Raw genomic sequence first — 20226 nt, 5'->3', positions numbered from 1 at the left:
GCTGGGTCATCTGACCAATCAACGCAGATTAGCGTCGCGCAAAGGAGGGGTTTGGAAAAACGAGTCGTTGAACGAATCATTTGGGAGTCGGTGAGCAAATCAGGTAAAAATAAATGCATATTATACGACAACAAAAGTGTTTTTTGTCATTGCATGCATGTAAAACTGTTGTTGGGGACTCCCTAAACAACATTATGAACATTTTAAATGTCATAATAGGTGCCCTTTAAGACTACTTGCCTAATATGCTCTTGTTCCTTGGCCTGCTGCCAAAACATCCCACAAACGCTCAACTGGACTGAGATCTGGGGAAACTGGAGGCCAGAGCAACATCTTGAACTCTTTATCATGTTCCTCAAACCATTCTTGAACAATGTGTGCAGTTTATTCTGCCGAAGAGCCACTTCCACCAGGGAACACCACCGTCAGGAAACAATGTCAAAGTCACGTGTCAATGTCACGTCTTACGTGCGTTGTGTGTTGTGACACATTTCATTACAATTTTGTGTGACTGGTGCTAGACTAGATAGCCTTTGTTGGTAAGTGGCCTTGTTAGGAGATGATATTCGCTTATACTCTAACTGGTCTTAATGTTTTGGCTTTCCTCAAAAAGTGGGACCACCCACAAGTCTGTTCGCCAACTCAAGTACACAAACACAAGCACACACTTGCAAAAAAGGGAGGCTGAACACACAAGCAGTGCAAATAAAAGATTTCCCGCTGTCTTTTGTAGCACTGGGCGGAAACAGAGCCAGGAAAACACACATTTGCTGTTTCTTGCACATGATGAGCAGGTGCTGATAGTCGGCGTGCTGCTTGCACACATAAACGATGGAGAGATGGCTCCCCGCAGAGAATGCTGGGAAGGTCTTCAGGTGCACACCATTAGATTACAGGCCGAAAGCAGACGGGACGCTGGGATATCACAGCGGGAGACCGGCGTGCTTGTGCTGGCTGAGGTGTAGTTTGAAACAGATCCAGGAGCGGCTAGTGTAAACGTGCGGATGTCTCGCCCCAGATCCGCCTTTGTTTCATCTTCATCTCTTTGTACAGCTTTGATCTGCGCTTCTCTCCGGATTAAAGACGCCTCGCCCCGCAGGGAAAGGACGAGAACTGACGTGCCTCTTCATCTGCGTGTCGTGACGATATCGTTTTCAAACAGGATGATGAAATGAGACGCGATGATGTCAAAGAAACGTATGGATTCTGACAGGTCACGTCTCTGGGGAAGATCAGATGTTTTTCGTTCATGATGGCGTTTGATTGCTAACGCTCAAAGTGACGTAACCACACCATACGAGGGCGTCTTTCTCCATTGACGGCTTTCAGAAAGAGATTTATGTCATCGCTCGACAACAATCACGGGGAGAATTACGTGTGAGGATCATCTAAGAAGATTAACAACTCGCACACTGAAAATCTGTTGAAATGCAAAAGAGAATGAAATTGAGAATAATGCAATAAAAAGTTACGCATTTAATTTATCCACAGATTTGTCAGCTTGTTCTGCTAATACTAGAAATTTACCATTTCTAGAAGGTCAAGAACTTCAGACTTCTCAAAAAGCAAAAAAAAAATTTAAATAAAATGAATAAATAAATATCCCGCCTCCTAAAAACGTCTATCGAATGAATAAATCATTATTGTTGTATTTCTGTCTTATTTTCCATTTAAAATAATGCCATAAATAGTTTAATTACATTGAATCTAGAAATTCTTATAGCCTTAAAATTCTATCAAAAAGTAAAAAACAACAACAACAAAAAACAGATAAATAAATAAAATAGATCAGACATAGATAAATTTATAAAATTAACAAATATTTTCCCAATTAAAATGTAAAAAAAAAACTGAATAGATAAAAAGACTTAAAACACTGCCTGGCAGATTTGATTACTTGTTTTAAATATAAGCAATTTAAAAACAAGTGAAAAAATTTACATTTAAGATCCAATATGAAAACAAATCTAAATATCATATTCTCTTTTGCTTAAAGCAAATTCATCCTGGCCAAGGTAAAAATGGCTGGTTAAAAACTCATTAAGAAGTCATTGTTTTGCAGTGCACTCGTGCAATTTAAAATTAGCTTGCACTTTAGATTGCTCTTTTTAAATATCAAGGTTTTGAGTATGATATAAATGAATGTAATAAATATCTAGTTCAGTCATGTAACTCTAGATGGCACAGGCTGATTGATCCTTTACATGCAATCTGCAAGCAATCTCATCATTACCGCATGGCAAAAGCTGATTGGCCTCTGCTGATCCTGCAGCCAATGAGATTGCTTGCTCAAAATTTAAACAGTCTGGTTCAGTGTTTGCCCAATGTGTCTGACCAATCAGAGTAGACCAATCACAACAGACTGGGTCATCTGACCAATCAGAGCAGAGTAGACCAATCACAACAGACTGGGTCATCTGACCAATCAGAGCAGAGTAGACCATTCACAACAGACTGGGTCATCTGACCAATCAGAGCAGAGTAGCCCAATCACAACAGACTGGGTCATCTGACCAACCAGAGCAGAGTAGACCAATCACAAGAGACTGAGTCATCTGACCAATCAGAGCAGAGTAGACCAATCACAACAGACTGGGTCATCTGACCAACCAGAGCAGAGTAGACCAATCACAAGAGACTGGGTCATCTGACCAACCAGAGCAGAGTAGACCAATCACAAGAGACTGGGTCATCTGACCAATCAGAGCAGAGTAGACCAATCACAACAGACTGGGTCATCTGACCAATCAGAGGAGAGTAGACCAATCACAACAGACTGGGTCATCTGACCAATCAGAGGAGAGTAGACCAATCACAAGAGACTGGGTCATCTGACCAATCAGAGCAGAGTAGACCAATCACAACAGACTGGGTCATCTGACCAACCAGAGCAGAGTAGACCAATCACAACAGACTGGGTCATCTGACCAATCAGAGCAGAGTAGACCATTCACAACAGACTGGGTCATCTGACCAATCAGAGCAGAGTAGCCCAATCACAACAGACTGGGTCATCTGACCAACCAGAGCAGAGTAGACCAATCACAAGAGACTGAGTCATCTGACCAATCAGAGCAGAGTAGACCAATCACAACAGACTGGGTCATCTGACCAACCAGAGCAGAGTAGACCAATCACAAGAGACTGGGTCATCTGACCAACCAGAGCAGAGTAGACCAATCACAAGAGACTGGGTCATCTGACCAATCAGAGCAGAGTAGACCAATCACAACAGACTGGGTCATCTGACCAATCAGAGGAGAGTAGACCAATCACAACAGACTGGGTCATCTGACCAATCAGAGGAGAGTAGACCAATCACAAGAGACTGGGTCATCCGACCAATCAGAGCAGAGTAGACCAATCACAACAGACTGGGTCATCTGACCAACCAGAGCAGAGTAGACCAATCACAACAAACTGGGTCATCTGACCAACCAGAGCAGAGTAGACCAATCACAACAGACTGGGTCATCTGACCAACCAGAGCAGAGTAGACCAATCACAACAGACTGGGTCATCTGACCAACCAGAGCAGAGCAGTCTCTTGGAAAGGAGGGGTTTATAGAGACAGAATCCTCAATCAAAAGGCTTGTTTGAGATGTGCCTTGCCTCGCCTATATTGTATGCAAGAGTAGACGGCTGCAGTGAGGGGAGGAGTGAAAAAAGCGCAGGCAGGCCGGACAGTTTTCTCTTCTCGCAGTGGATCTGACAGCTGTGAGATCAAAGATGGATATCGCGGGATTCACGGGATTCACGCTTGTGCACAAGTGTTGCTAATAAACTGGATGTAATTTAAGTTCTGTTGCTTTTATATGAAAATAAATATAATGAACAAGACACCCAAATCACTGGTTATTTAATCCCATTCCAAATACGTGTTTATCAATCTTTTTTTTTTTCTTTAATACAGACATGTGTTTTTATATAAAAAAATATAAAAATAAAAAATACATAATCACATAATCCATATAGAGATCGCACTGTCAGAGAGTTCGGGAATATTCACACATAATTTATACACATAAAACATGATATCAGAGTTTTAAAATCAAAATTTTAAAAGAGAACAACACATCATGGTTGTTTAAACCAATGAGCATTAAGCTGTGTCATCAGACAAGTCGTTTCCATGCTTCTGATCAGCGCAGTCGGTGGAGAGCAACTGCGCGCAACTGCAGAATCCGACAGGTGCGCCTTGCGCTCGCGAGAGTTTTTTTTACATACGTCGGCATGACATCAGAGCAAGGCGGACCGCACTCGGACACATTTCTAACCAGCATGCATCTCGCGCTGATCACCGGTGATCGGTTCTGCGCAGATTTTGCTCATCTCAAACAATCCTAAACTGTTTCAGACACTGTGACTAAAGCATACCTGTCAACATTTGGGTACTGAAATACGGGAGATCTGAATGGGGGGGGGGGGGGGGGGGGTTGCTTGGTTAGAAACAAAAAAAATTATGTGATTACTCACGATAAAAAAAACTTTTTTTATATATTTTTATATATTGTATAATGTCATAATTTCACATTTAATCTCCAAATTAATGTAGAAACAACAAAGACAGTATATTTTAAATATTTGTCTAAAAGGTAGGAAATATACAGAAATTTTATAAAGTTATCAAACAGTTTGCACTGCATAAATGTTAAATTATACATAGATTAATCATTATTAAAGTTACAAATGTTCTTTTGTCAAGAGCAATGAGTGTTTTTCTCTGTTCCCTGTGTTCTTTGATTAACTTTACTGACAGAAAGATTTTTTTGGCTACTGTGTCTTTAAGAGCAGCCGCTGCTGACAGAGAGAGACGCGGATCTCACACGCGCATCATTCTCTCACAACTCTTCTTTATGTTAATTTAAAACTATTTAACTAATTTAAGAGTGCTCAGTCTGCTCTTATGAGGATAGGCTACTCGACAAAACGGACATTTTTGCAGAATTGCGTGTTAGTTCGGTCAACTTCAAGCCGAAAGAGAACTCGATTCTGGCGCTCAATTTGTCTTTGCGTGAATGGTTTAAAAGCATTTGCAAGAATACAAGTGCATCATATAATGTAACGCCAGCCAAAGGATGACAGAAAAAACGGATGCTGCGTTAATTACGTGAAATATTTACCACGGAGTCTTCTCCTCCCATTTCTACCAGTGATCTCTTTATTCAACTTCCCGCGTCGATCTGCGCACGTCAACAGCGCAACTGAGTTGTAGGTTGCCAGGTTGAGCTCACAAATGGGTTGAAATGTGTATGATGTGTTGATTGCGCGAGTAGGATGGGTTTCATACAAGATCTGACAACTGGGCAACCTTGGAATAATATATTGATGTGATTATTCATATAACAACGTTTGGGAACACAAATTACGGGAGTTTCACGGGAGAAAGGACAAAACGGGAGGGGGGCGGGAGATGGGTGTGAAATACGGGAGAGTCCCGGTGAAAACGGGAGTGTTGACAGGTATGGACTAAAGAGGTGATGCTGCAATGTGTATTGTGAGAAAATGTAAGTGTTTGGATGCATGTAAATCTATTGTAGGAGACTCCAAAACAAAATCAGGAGCATTTAAAATAGCATAATAGGGGTACTTTTTTATATAAATAAATGCATGAATGCTAAAATAAATAAATGCTACAATAAATAAATGCATACATACATACATATATACATACTGCAAAATTCCAGTTTCTTGGCTGGTAAATTTTCACTGTTTACTCACTATTTGCACCTAGCCAAAACCTACTTTTGCCACTCTGAAAACCAATTCTCACTCTGGATAAATTGATGTATGCACATCTAATAACCTTAATAACTAGTTTTTATACTTTTCAACGTGTTTAGGAAAATCTGTGACTATGCAAACGCTTCTTCGCTCCCATGAGCACCTCCATGCATCAAGACAATAAAATTTATGGGGCGGGTTTATGGAGACTAAGTGATCAAAATATTCGTTCATTATCTGGTGGCGCGTTCCTTCTGAGCGTGAATGGAAATAAAGGAGCGCTTGATTAGCTGGAGCGCTGTCGCGGCGACAGCTATGACATGTTCAGCAGTCCAGCGGACACTAGATAATTACTTTCTCCTGACAGGCAACTTGTAGCACAGCTATTAGTTTGCCTCTCAAAGTGCTTCTTTAATCAGGTACATAAGTGCTATAAGATATGAGGAGTCTTATCTGCATTGGCCGAATGCTCCTGCTTATTTCTTACACTTGTTCTCTCTCTTTCTCTCTCTCTAACACAACATGCAATTATGCAGTTTCATCAATTCATTTTATTTGCCTCATTAAGTTTTCCACAATATCTCAAACTGAATCGTGATCATTCACAAGGTGACCTCCAATCATTTAGCGAGTTCAAAAATGAAAAGTCAATACACTAAACTGGTGGATCATAGGTCAGTTCTGACAGGCTCATGGACAACAGGGGAAAAACAATGCTAGTAAATGCAAATAATAATATGCAACTGAACATATAATTGTGGATAATTATCATAACACGATTTTATTGATAGCAAAATCAATAGGCTTGTGAACTTTACAATAGGCTAATGAACTTCTATATTTGGAAGAAAAACCAAACAAATCAGAGAGATGCCAACATGGACATCCTCAAAAACCACGAACAAAACTATAAAGTAAAAGAAAATGTACAAGCCAAACTACAAACAAGTTCACTTGCAACCAGATTTGTAAATTATTGGATACCAAAGAGCACAAATCCATCAAAACTGATTTGACATTTAAAGATTAAAAATTACTCAAACTAAAAATGCTTTATGCATTTATAAAATTGTTAATGTTTATGTCATTTTAATAGCGTTGCATGAGCATATGCAGTTCATAGTAATATTACAATCTTTCAATGTTTGATTTTCAATAATATTTTTTATTTAATTTTGCACTTTGAACAATTCTGAAGCCAATCTGTAACAATTTCACATCTTGAAGCCCAATCCCAGACAGCGACATAGTGGACTCACATCCCAGACAGCAACATAGTGTCGGCCCAGATCCGGCCCACATCTGGACCGTGTGGAATCCAAGTGGACCAGATGTGGACCTGATCTGGGCCGGCACTATGTTGCTGTCTGGGATGTGAGTCCTGAAGCTAATCTTGTTTTGTCCCACATAGTACTCCAGGCGCACAGAGATCAACAAGATGCAATATTAAAACAAACAAGCCATTATATATTTAAAAAAATCATAATTTTCCAAGTTTTTTCATGCAGAGTGATAAAAATGCATGTTCTGCATTTGTAAGTGAAAGCTGTGCGTCACTGCATCACTATCCATGTGATCCATCACAGTTATGAAGCAAAAGCAAACATGTCTGACTGGAATCTTTTGATCTTCAGATAAGCCACTATATATATAGACAGCAATCTCTTGAGTAAACTCAGACCGCAGAGCTGGACCTGACAGTAACGGAGCCCATGCGACTCCAAAACCCCCGCTGCGGGTTCAGAAGTTTGTGTTTTATATAGTGCATAAACAAAGCCTATTTCTGGGATTTCAACCTCTTGAGAATATTGTGTGCTGTGGGTTGTTATCGTACTCTGTGCAGTTCCTTGTGCCCATCACATTCGCTTTAAAATCCTAGACAAAATATTAAGCTCCATTTTTAAAGATGCAAAACATGAAAGATGCATTAGTTTAGTACATAGTGCTGACTTAAGTTTGACTGGATGTTGTCACGTTCATAGGAGTTGCTCGCTGTTCACAATGCTCGAAATATGGGTTATATGTATGGAGTTTATATGAATGTTTCTCTGAAGGGAACTGACTGTCTACAGAAATGTTTCGAAGGCATTTTCTTTTCCTCTTACTAGGTAGTGTTTATAAGCGCTGCGCTGCTTTGTGTACGGCGGTATTTGTAGTAGTTTGTAGAAGCATCTTTATTTTGGATCGTAATCAAAATGCAGTGATTGCCTCTAATTTCAAATGGCTCCATAGACATTTGAATTTACAGGCAACCACTGTATTTTAAATGTAATATTTATTGTTGAAGGCCAGTTTGGCATGTAATAGTGCAAATTGCGCTATCGGAATCGGACCATTTGTTTTTGGAACCAAAATTGCCAATTGGAATCGGCCATGAAAAATCATGATCGGTGCCTCACTGTCGACCACATGACTAGCATGACTAATTATCATGTTATTTTTATGCCATTATCTAAATAATCAAGTTATACAGTAATTAGAGTTGAAGTGCCTGACCTTGTAATTTAAGGTAGGTAAGGTAGAGCCTTACAGAAATAACCCTGGTTATTTTTATCTATGTATGTGAGATGCAATGCAGTCCACCTGTCCGTTCTGACTCCATGCCCTCCGGCAAGATCAAATCCAGTGAGAGCAATCGGGAAGTGTTTCCGTCTGCCCATCGCTCTTCCTGCTCTCCTATTCATGAGGCAGGACTCGTACAGGAATACTAAAGTGTGAAGCTACAGGCGGACGAGGAAATGATGCTCAAATGAAACCTGAAGGATCTGCTCAGAATTTCAAAAACTCCCTTTCTGGCTCTCATTAAGCATCTTCTGCTAATGTTTCGCTTCCTGAAGCTTGGCGGTATGAGGTGGGTTGGAACTGATTCACTGAAAGAAGTGACTCAAACAGGCACAATAGCGCTGGAGGACTCTAGGGTTGAAGAGTCTTGACAGCTCAACCTTCCTCTTCAGGATTTAAACCAACAACCTTGCAGTTGTGGCCTAATGGTTAGAGAGCCTGACTTGTAGCCCAAAGGTCGAGGGTTCGATTCTCAATAGTGTGTACTAACTTGGATGGGTTAAAGAGGACAAATTCAGAGTATCCCAGCAAGCAATAGCTGTCATTTCACAGTCTAGGTTAACTATAGACTAGGGATGGCGAAAACTAAAAAATTTCTTGATCGAGCCTCATTAGCCGATTGAAACCGGTTAACCGATTAGTTTAAAAAAATGCTACGCTATTTGAAATAACAGCCATTTCGAGCCGCGCCTGCAATTTCACAAACCTGTTGCATCTCATTGCCGCTCTACCTCCCGCTCACACACACACACTGCTCCTCACACACACACACAGCCCCGGCGCCGCCCTTCCACTCACGTCACTTTTTTAAAATCCCCTACAAACGCGGCGCCGAGGAGCTTGTATGTAATCGGAGGACAAATGGCTCCTTAGTTTCGAAATGGTTTGGGTACAAAGTGATCGCGTTGAAAATAAAGGTGTTTGTCTAGCGTTAGAAGCTCATTTGAAACACTGCCACGGCTCATTTAAGAAAATGACAGCTCTGAAGAGACACCGCTTTAGTTTGAGATAGTGCTAACAATAATAAAGAAAGATGATGATCATCATCACCTTATCTGTTACCACTGAAATGTAGATGTAATGTATTTTCATATTTAAGCGCTGTATCACACAAGTTGCAACTTCTGTGTCATTCTTTTTGGTGAAATGGTCCCACACACTACTTTTCACCCTGTCGTCTGCCCTGGCACTAACCTCGAGTGTGTTAGCCTGTAGCCTTTACTTTTCACAAACCTTGTGAGCGCGCAAACCCAAACGCTGTGATCTCGCGCCAAATGTTTTTATTGGTCTATTAAGTACAAACAGGCGAGTTATGAAAAATTGAGCGTGAGGGATTTGTTCACTTCACACAAAAAGATCTTGAATTGAGACGGCTAACTGTAGTAGCGTTTAGTCCACTGTCTATAATAGACTAATTTAGTGATCACTTTTTCTTTTTTTTTACCGACTACTGACAACTTTGATCGGTTAACGTCAATACGGTCAACCACCGGTCAAACGGTCATCGGTTAACATCCCTACTATAGACATGATATAGTCCGGCTATAGTAACCCACTTCTAGCCAAAATAACCTTGAATTTGGTTACATGTTTTTGCCAAAATAACTTGCGAGATGTATGATATTCCATCATGTAAGCAAAGTAAACAGTGATTACAAGGTGTTTGTTTTTTAATTTCTTCACTCATTTCATATATTTGTTATCTAATTGATGACTAGTCTATTCTTGGGCTATGGTTAGACGTCTATAAAATGTTCACTGACAGCCCAAATTTTGCCTTGTTTTAGCCTAGACGTCTGGGCGGTGTGTTTGGACGGCTATTAGACGTCATTTAAAAACGCAAAATTGCTTGCTGGGATGGGTTACCATACTTGGCCTTCACGTCACTTCACTTCTTCTTCACTTAACAGCCTTGGTCTTTAACCACTAGGCCACACCAGCTTTGTGTCTGCGGTGAGAAAATAAATGTAATGAGGTCCAGACTCTCTCAGGGGGCTTATAAACATGACATACTGTACACACACAGCACTGGACAGGTGCTTTGTTCAGTGAAGCTGAAGGCCTGCAGTGATAAACTCTACGTGATTAATGCCAATACATTTCACTTCCCGGCCACAAAAAAATAAATAAATCGCTGTTTGGATTTAAATATCCATAATATCCATATAAATGGATTAAGTAAGAGTGAATGATTGGATCATTATTGCAGTGATTATTATGTTCCTAGCATGTTATATCTTTGGCAATAGTTCCTCTAACTCTAATAGATTAAACAACAAGGCACATCATGGATATATTTTACACTCATTAAGTCATTAAATCTCGTTAAATCATTAATTGGCGTAGTAAATATCACAGTAATAATTAACTTTATTAACTTAAAGAGGCTATATGCGTTTTTCTGAAATTTAAACTCGCGACTGACACCTGTGGCCAAAAAACAGAACTGCTCTTCCTTTCTGCTCGCTCGTACGTGCACACTTCACAAGTCATCTGCTGCAAGGAGGTCAGGTCAACATTATGTTTACAGAGGTAAGAACAGTCAAATACATATATTGTTTGAGATAAGTGTTCTGAGTTAGAGTGCGGATCGGGCCGAATTTTTCTGTCCGAGCCCGGCCCGCGTCCGACAGAGCAGTAACCGAACCCGACCCGAGCCCGACAGGCATAAAGATATTTATGTCCGAGCCCGACCCGAGACCGGCAGTTAAAATCCCATTTTTTTTCTCATACTAATGACAATTGTACGTTTGTTTGTGTGGAAAGCCCGCTTTTATTAAGCAACTGTAGGAAGTCAATCGGAAATGTCAACAGAATGAGCGCATCAGCGCGCGGAGCAACAAGTGCTCTTGACACAGGCGCGCGCACATTATGCACGTGTTTCGTTGTCACGGCTACATAAACAAATGTCCGCACACAGGAAGACAGATGTTATGTTAATATTTTACATGTATTTTAATCACAAAAACGATCGTTTGCATCAAGTGAAAGCATCAGGCACATTGGCTACCTACATAATAACCTGTTTTAAATTTAAAATGTTAAATGCCTTATCGCGCTGATGTGACCGAGCCCGACCCGAACCCGAACATCATTTCTAAATATCTGTCCGAACCCGGCCCGGCCCGTCGGGTACCGTCGGGCCCCGTCGGGCTGGGGTCGGGTATCCATCCTCTATTCTGAGTGATCTGAAACGTTTAACATGAACGCGCTTGACGTCACATCCGCAGACAGCGCGGGAAAAATCCGACCCGACAGAAAATAGGAAAAATAGGATACAGGCTTATAGGTGCACCCATATATATATATATATATATATAAACACTAGATCTCTTAAGGCGGAGTCACTTCCGGCATCATACGGCGGCCATCTTGTCACAGGGAAGCTTTCTGAATGATCTGCACGAACACAAATACTCTTATCTCGCTGAAATCTTGGCGGATTTACAAACGGTTTGGTTTCTTACAAACGTTATTAACATGGCTATAATTCTGGATGCTTGAACATGTTGAAATATATAATATTATAATTATTCATAAGTACGCAGTGTCATAACTACATCTCTGACGTTTATAACAAACCAACCAGTTTGAAAATCGGTAGATAATTGAGCAAGTTATGGTTATTTAAAAAGTACATGCATCATACAACACAATGTTACGAGTGAGCGAGCCCCCTGTGGCAAGATGGCCGTCGTGTGCGGCCGTCGACCTCCATTGGCCAACAGCGCGTACGAGGTATCTAGTGTTTATATATATATCTATGGGTGCACCCACTGTGAGCAGACAAGGTGTCAGTATGCTCATCAGGAGATGTTTGAGTCATAAATGGTAAAATAAAAAGGCTATTGTTACGTTTATTTTGGGGAAAAAGTTCCATATAGCCCCTTTAATAAAATCTCTAAATATCATTTTATGCTTGATGGTTTGAATTGAACATACCAAAATAATTGACTAAAAATCCAACAGTTAATTTAGTCTAAAATGTACAGTTATATTTAAGATTTTTTCTCTAAAATAATTTAGTATTAACTAACTTATGAAGTATATAGAATGTACCAAATGCAGTTAATCAGATCTACTTATGTTTTTTTACTTACATTTACTCATATGGTATTATCATTAATCATATGGTAGGCCTATATGTAATTGATTTCATTGCGTTAAAATGTAATCAATATTTTTAAGGGTAAACATTTTTCTGACTGTTAATAATTAATTATATGCCTATAATTCATTGTAATCGACCTAAATGTTTTAGAAAATTTTCAATGAGGAGGAGTAAGCTTCTATGAAATAATTTATTATTCTCACGGCGCGTTGGTTAGGCGGTGATGCGCTATGAAATTATTGCGTGCAATCTACTCGTTCAGTGTGAGTAGGTACCTTGCTGAAATCGCACAGACATCGCACAGTGTATGCCCGCCTTAAGTGTGCGTCAATTGGGGTCTCTCTTGGTAATTGGTTACAGAATATAGGTGGGAAACTTCCTTCAGGTGACAGGTGTTGCTGGAGGGAAGTTGCACACAGTTTTTGGACCGCTACGCTAAGTTATGCTATCCCACGACTTGCCAGCAGGAAATCTGTACTGGTGAATGACTGGAACTGTGGATTTATTGTCTGTTTGTTTGGATTATTGCTTACTTGAAATTAAGACCAGTCACGGTAAAATAAATCTACAAATGTAAGCATATTAGCTTGTGCGTGGACATTGCAGTGAATAATAACCCGTCCATTAACAAGCACCGTCCAGCAGCCCTCAGTAATAGTCCAAGTAATAGACTTGGCTGCTTACAGACACTGTCAGAAAATGATCGCATGCTATCTTTGGCCGTCTTTGAATATTTCTCACTGTACGACGCAGGACCATCGTTTAGGAGCCAAGACCACAGAAATCACCACGATTGGCCATCTTTCTGGGACAGCCCCAAAATCGTTCAATCCCAGCAAGCAATTTTGCGTTTAAAAGACGTCTAATAGCCGTCCAAACACAGCTTAGACCAGTGGTTCCCAACCTTTTTTTGTCTGAGACCCCCTTTTTCCCAAGAAATTATTTTAGGGCCCCCTTCACATTTAATGATATTATTGCTCTTGTAAGCTTGCAGCAAGGATGACAAAATATGTTGTTTTCAAACAAACGGTATGTTTACTGTAACCAGATAAGTTTATGCACAAATAATAGCCTATAATATTGAAAATACAATAACAAAAACATCAGTAGGCCCTTAAAAACTTAAGCCTAGGAGTAGCCTATAAATTGGCCCTATTTGAAATGCCAAAACAAAAATATTCACACTGGTGTGTAGGTAAAAAAAGAAAGAATGTAGGCTATTACTAAATGACTGCTGTCTGGGGCCTAAAATTTGCATGTTATTTGTGAGGCTTTATTTTTTAGGCTTTTGGCGCTATAGCGAGCGATAATAAACTTGCGTTTATTAACAGAATAATGCGTCTTCCAGAAGAACATTGTAGCCGGAACTACTTCTCTCTGTGTACGTCTATGACGAGTCACGCAGGTCCTGGGCTACTCCGCATACGAACCCGTGTAAAATAGTCCCCATGTAAACACTTATTACCATAGTGGTTCAGGATAAGACAAAAACATGGATTGGAAAATGGATTCATGATGAACTCGCTCATTATGTACATTTTTACATTTTGAACAGAAAAAAAGTTAAGGACTTTTCTTTAATGCTCATTGCTCAAAACTTTTCAAAATATGACGCGACCCCCCACAGAACTCGCTGAGGCCCCCTTGTGGGCCGCGACCCCCTGTTGGGAAACGATGGCTTAGACGTCTAGGCTAAAACAAGGCAAAATTTGGGCTTTCTGTGAAAATGTACAAGACTATACGTGTAAACCACAGCCCAAGAATAGACTAGTCATCAATTAGATAAAGAAATAAAACGAGTGAAGAATTGAAACCAAACACCTTGTAATCACTGTTAACTTTGCTTACATGATGGAATATCATACATCTTGCAAGTTATTTTGGCAAAAACTACATGTAACCAAATTCAAGGTTATTTTGGCTAGAAGTGGGTTACCGGACTACATCGGGTCTATAGTTAACCTAGACGGTGAAATGACGAATATTGTTTGCTGGGATGTGTACCGAGCATTAAAGTTGGCAAATTTCTCTAGTACATCTGTGCATCCTGCTTTGTTATCAGATTTTGTCTGTGACATAATATCTAATTTATTTGGTGTTGTCTGCAGAATGGACCGCTGTGACAGAAATTAAATGAACTGTCAATTTGTGGCAGAATAAAACGTCAATGTGCCAGACTTTATGCAAAATAATCAAACATGTGGCTTGCAAGACAACGTCTGATTTATAGACTAAAGCTGCAGCTCAATGATTTTGTGACAGAAATTTCCAAGCATGTGATTACAAGAAAAAAAAACATTCAGGGTTTAGCAAACAACATTTGGGTCCCAGAAGCCCCCATTAGTGACAGGGCCACAACAAATAGACACGGACCAGAGCCTGAGATCTGCATAACAACAGCTGAAAGGACCCGAGACGAGAAGAGCCGTGACACGAGTCTCCAGCGCAGATTAATGTCGAGAGAAACCTCCTCACTCACCGTCTGCTGGTGGCCGTCATTCACACCGTAGACGCTGAGTTTGATGAGTGTCTCGCTGCAGACGGGACAATCAGGTGGGAAACTCCCTCCAGTGAGGAACACGCGATCTCTTGTTCCCTGCAATGAGGAAAAAGAGCAGGAGGTGAGGATGAGAAATGAACCAACGGAGAATCTGCGGCACGCATGGTCACTCGTTCACTTTTTCAGTGGCAGATCAAGTGGAATAAAATTGAGACGCGTCATGTTGAAGGCAAGAGTTCAGAGGAGAACGAGGCCAATCAGAGCTTGAGCTAAACCAGGGGTTTCAAACTGGCGTGCAAATACTTTACTGTGTAGAAATATGGCCTTGTAAAGTAAAAAAAAAAAAAAAAATTATAATTTACAAAATTGACCAGATATTTTATTTAATATTCCAGATAATATATATTTTTTTTAAATTTCACAGTATAAATGTCCCCTAACATATGAAAATATATTCATAAAAGTGACTATAAAAAAACGATAAAAGTCTCTTGCTCACAAAGTCAATCAAAAAATCATAAAATCAGTAATATTGTGTAATATTATTACAATTTAAAATAACAGTTCTCTACTTGAGCAGTGTAGAAATATGGCCTTGTAAAGTAAGGTAAAATAAAATAAAGTAAAATTAAATTATATTAAATAATTTACAAAATTGACCAGATATTTAATATTCCAGATAATATATATTTAAAAAAAATTCACAGTATAAATGTCTCCTAACAAATATGAAAATATATTCATAAAAGTGAATACATATTCATAAAAGTGACTATAAAAAACGATAAAAGTCTCTTGCTCACAAAGTCACCATTTATTTGATAAAAAATCATAAAATCAGTAAAATTATTACAATTTAAAATAAGAGTTCTCTACTTGAATATGTTGTGAAATGTTATATATTCCTGTGATCAAAGCTGTATTTTCAGCATCATTACTCCAGTCTTCAGTGTCACATGATCCTTCAGAAATCACTCTAATATGATGATTTGATGCTCAAGAAACATTTCTGTGTTCACTTATTATTGTAACACTTTTTGGATTTGGGTCCTTCAAAAGGGAATCATCATGTCTGTGGGTCTGTGGCATCAAAAAGTTTAAAAACTGCTATGCTAGACTACAACATTTTCCAATAGACTTGTTAGTTGATTGAACAAACACGCTTGTTGGGTTTTGTTGGATCGGTGTGTTGCACCTGTCGCCGTTTGTTGGTGTTGGTCGGAGTTTGTTTTCACCCGACTGAACATGTTCAATCAGTGTTTGTCAGTGTCTGTTGGGGCGAAGTGAACATTAAAGTTATTTTTCATAAAATTATAAATCCAACGGCCAATTTGTTTGTTTGAGTTTAACTGCAGTGTGAATTAGAAAAACAAATGTTCAATGGGGTTCTATTTAGAACTCTAGGGTTCCATAAAATGATCACATGATGGAACCCCTAAAAAGAGTCCCTCTGTAGTCAATAACTTTATCCCTTAAAATCCTCTTTAATCACCAAAATTACATATTTAAAAGTTTTTTCCTTGAAAAAAAACGTCTTCATGCCTTAAAACAGCTTGAATGTAACTCGAATGAACCCTTGCCTCATTTAGTATACGCAGTTCTATGAATATGCAAATGAGCCCCACCTCCACTCACTCACTCAGCTCAGAGATCCACTGGTTGACGATCACACGTTGATCTGATTGGTTACAAGGTAGTTTGTGATGTCAGAAACACCAGCGATTTCAAACCGTGTTTTTGAGACTGTCTTTGGTTCACTGCAGTTTTAAGCAGAAAATACTCAGCAATGCTGTCGACTTATGAATTTACACATGGTTTGTCTTAAAGCGTATTAAAAACACCACATAGACTAATATAAAACAACATTAAAAGCTTGATTTTCATCACAGGGGGACTTTAAGATTACATTTGCAGTCTTTCCGTTTAATAGTGTAGAGCGAGAGTTCATTGAGCGGGACACTTCAGACCTCATGTTGAGATGAAACCCGCACCACATCAAAAGACATCTGTTTATTCGACCCGTAAGAAGCTAGTCGTCTTCCCACGACCGATCTCGAGTCGTGCACTTATCAAAGTTCACTGATCTCAGAGCGGGAAACTCCCAGTTTGCACATGTCGTTCTGGGGCGTCTCTGGACAGTGGTCCCCTGAGGCGGCGGGCGGGACAGATAGCAAGGGGCGATTGCAAACTCAATCAGAAAACCAGAAACTCGAACAACTCTCTTTTTAAGGGGTAAAAAGCAGCCCGGCTTTTATACAAGTCAGCGCTGGATCGATGCGTCCACAGTCTATCTGTTTCACATCTGCTTATTGGCTGAGCAGACGCCGCTATCTGAGCCACAGATCACATGGAGTCTAAGAGCCTCCGGTTCTGCCAATCAACTGAGGAAATGTGTCCAGTTAAAGGGAGAATTAATATTCTGTCATCATTTACTCAAACTCGCGTCGTTCCAAAACTGTCCACTGAGAGAGACGATTTTTGGCGGTTTTGATTGAAGCTCCAAAGAGGCCATAAAATTATTGTCTATAATAACTCGTTCACTATATTTCAAATGTTCTGAAGCAACACAACAGGTTTTTGATTTTTTTTTTTTGAAAATGTATTTTCCATTCTGCATGTCTGAATTGGTGCGTCAATGACGGGAAACACCGTACAACACTTTTTAAACACAAACATGAAACATAATTGAAATCTTCGGCATAGAGGATGAAAAAATTTAATAATTTTAAAGATATGTTTCTCAGAAAAGCTACTATACAGCTTCAGAAGACATGGAATATAATGAAAGCTTGTTTATGCCATATTTTAAAAAAAAAGGTTAATTATGACATAAAAAGTGGAAATTACTAAGATACTGAGTCATAATTATGAGATAAAAGTATCCAATAACTTAAAATGTGTCATAATTATGACAAAACGCATAATTGTGTTAATTCTGATGATGACATGCAGTGCTTTCGTCTTGTGTATTTTTTATTGCATAATTCAAATGAAACCAATTTCAACTTGTGTAAAAAAAAATTGTTATGAGCTTTCTATACAGTTTTTATTTTTTTTATTATGAGATCAAAGGTGACACAATTTGAAATTACAAGATAAAAAGTCTTAATTTAGACTTCTCAAAATGATGCTTTTATGTTTATCTCAATTACAGGCATAAAAAAACTATGTCATTATTATGACGCAATAATTTTGATGTAATGTCTTTTTATCTCAAAATTCAAATCAAACCAATTTAGACTTTTGTCATTTGTTTTTAATGTCACAATCATGAAATTTCTTCACAATTTTGACTGTCATAATAGTTATGACATAATTTGAAATGATGAGATTTTATCTTTTATGGTATTGTTTTCGAAGCTTGTAAAGATGCTTCAAACTTCCTACTTTGCTCCAAGAAAGTACGAGTGGATGAACTATCAAGCCACACACACACACACACACACACACACACACACACACACACACACACACACACACACACCTCCTCAAGGGGCCTTAAGAGTCTTTTCATCATTCATCAGCTCAACAGGGTGAGATTGATAATTTATAAGGTGCTTAATTAAAAGAACCAGCAGGATGTAAAACTGAAAGGTTTTTGCATGTTCTCCAGTAAACAGCACCAGGAGGACCATATTTGAATAAGGTTAAGGTTACCAGGCCATGCTAACTCATTAAAAAGTACTGCAATATCACACTTACCTCACCTTCCATGCCTAAAAGTTCAGTTAGAGTCGAGGTAAAGCAAGTAACCAGCACCGATCCAAACCCGTACGACCACAAGGTCAATATCAGAGCGGTAATAAATCAGCGTAGCGACGCGGGGGAGCTCTGAAAACTCACTGCTGCAGTGTGGGTAATGGTCAGTCCTCAGGACTAATGGCCCCGCTTCAAAAAGCAGCATTTATTTAGAGTGTGTGGTGAATGCGGGGCGGAGGGAGTCATTTAGACGTGTCCCAAAGTGGCCAATTTGTTCCGTAATGCGCCATCATGCTGGGCAGACTCAGACACACTCATATTTTTACACTAACCGGATGTTCGATAAGGATGCCATGCAAAAACGGGACAGGATAAATAGCTGGTCGCTTCGATTTTGGCTAGAAATAAATGTGCACGCAGATGCACACACTCCAACAACACACAGCCGACAATGATGCTTTATAAAGAGGCAGGAGCGTGACGTCAAACCTCTTCAGCACAGATACACATTTATAGAGTGGGATTTTCCAGGAGATTAAGAGCTTGAATTCGTCTGAATTCTTCTCCTGTACACACACACACGCGCGCACACACACGCGCACACACACACACACGCGCGCACACACACACACACACACACACGCACACGCGCGCACACACACACACACACACGCACACACACACACACACACACACACACACACACGCACACGCGCACACACACACACACACGCACGCACACACACACACACACACGCACGCACACACACACACACACACACACACACACACACGCACACGCGCGCACACACACACACACACACACACACACACACACACACACACACACACAAACACACGCACACACACACACACACATTCTATGTAGCAAACGCTGACCACTAAAAAGTCAGCAGTCAGTATAGTCAGATTTTTTTAACTTTTATTCAGAGAGGATTGCATTAAAATTATCATATTATATTTAATTAATTAAATTGAGTTAAAAAAAAGTAAAGACATTTATAATGTTACAAAAGATTTCTAATTCAAATAAATGTTGTTCTTTTGAACTTCATATTCATCAAAGAATGTTGGGGAGAAAATGTATCACGGTTTTCAGAATATTAAGCCGCACAACTGTTTCCTTCATTGATAATAAATCATCATATTCAAATTATTTCTGGAGGATCATGTGACACTGAAGACTGGAGTAATGATGCTGAAAAGTCAGATTTGATCACAGGAATAAATTATATTTTAACATATATTACAATAAAAAAACAGCTTTTTAAATTGTAATAATGTTTCACAATATTACTGTTTTTTTCTGTATTTTTGATCAAATAAATGCAGACTTGATGAGCGTAAGAGAATTTCTCTTGCTGACCCCAAAGTTTTGAATGCTAGTGTATTTGTTTTATTATTGGAAGACGGAAATCATACTATAATTTTTTTTCTGGGTTTCAGTGATTGTAATTTTTAACTTCAAAAATATATATTTTACTATTTATTATATTTAAATATATTATTGAAGTTCAACACCCACAAAAAAAAGATATATATATATATATATATAAATATTAATAATTCCAGATGTTTCTTTATTGTTTTTCTTTCTCTAAATAATAAG

General features: G+C 39.2%; 1 protein-coding gene across 1 annotated transcript in view; it reads right to left on the bottom strand.

The window, feature by feature from the left end:
* The window catches only part of inpp4b (inositol polyphosphate-4-phosphatase type II B), a 183349-nt gene that overhangs the window by 160080 nt on the left and 3043 nt on the right, over positions 1–20226 (bottom strand). The window contains exon 2 of the mRNA XM_079616181.1: positions 14877–14993. Within this exon, the coding sequence (XP_079472307.1) occupies positions 14877–14993 (117 nt within the window). The remainder of the gene's footprint in view (positions 1–14876; positions 14994–20226) is intronic.

This window comes from Phoxinus phoxinus, assembly GCF_949152265.1.
Source record: "Phoxinus phoxinus genome assembly, chromosome: 6".
Taxonomy (NCBI): Eukaryota; Metazoa; Chordata; class Actinopteri; order Cypriniformes; family Leuciscidae; genus Phoxinus; species Phoxinus phoxinus.
Note: the sequence above shows the minus strand (reverse complement) of the source record. Positions and strands in the feature narration are given on the sequence as shown.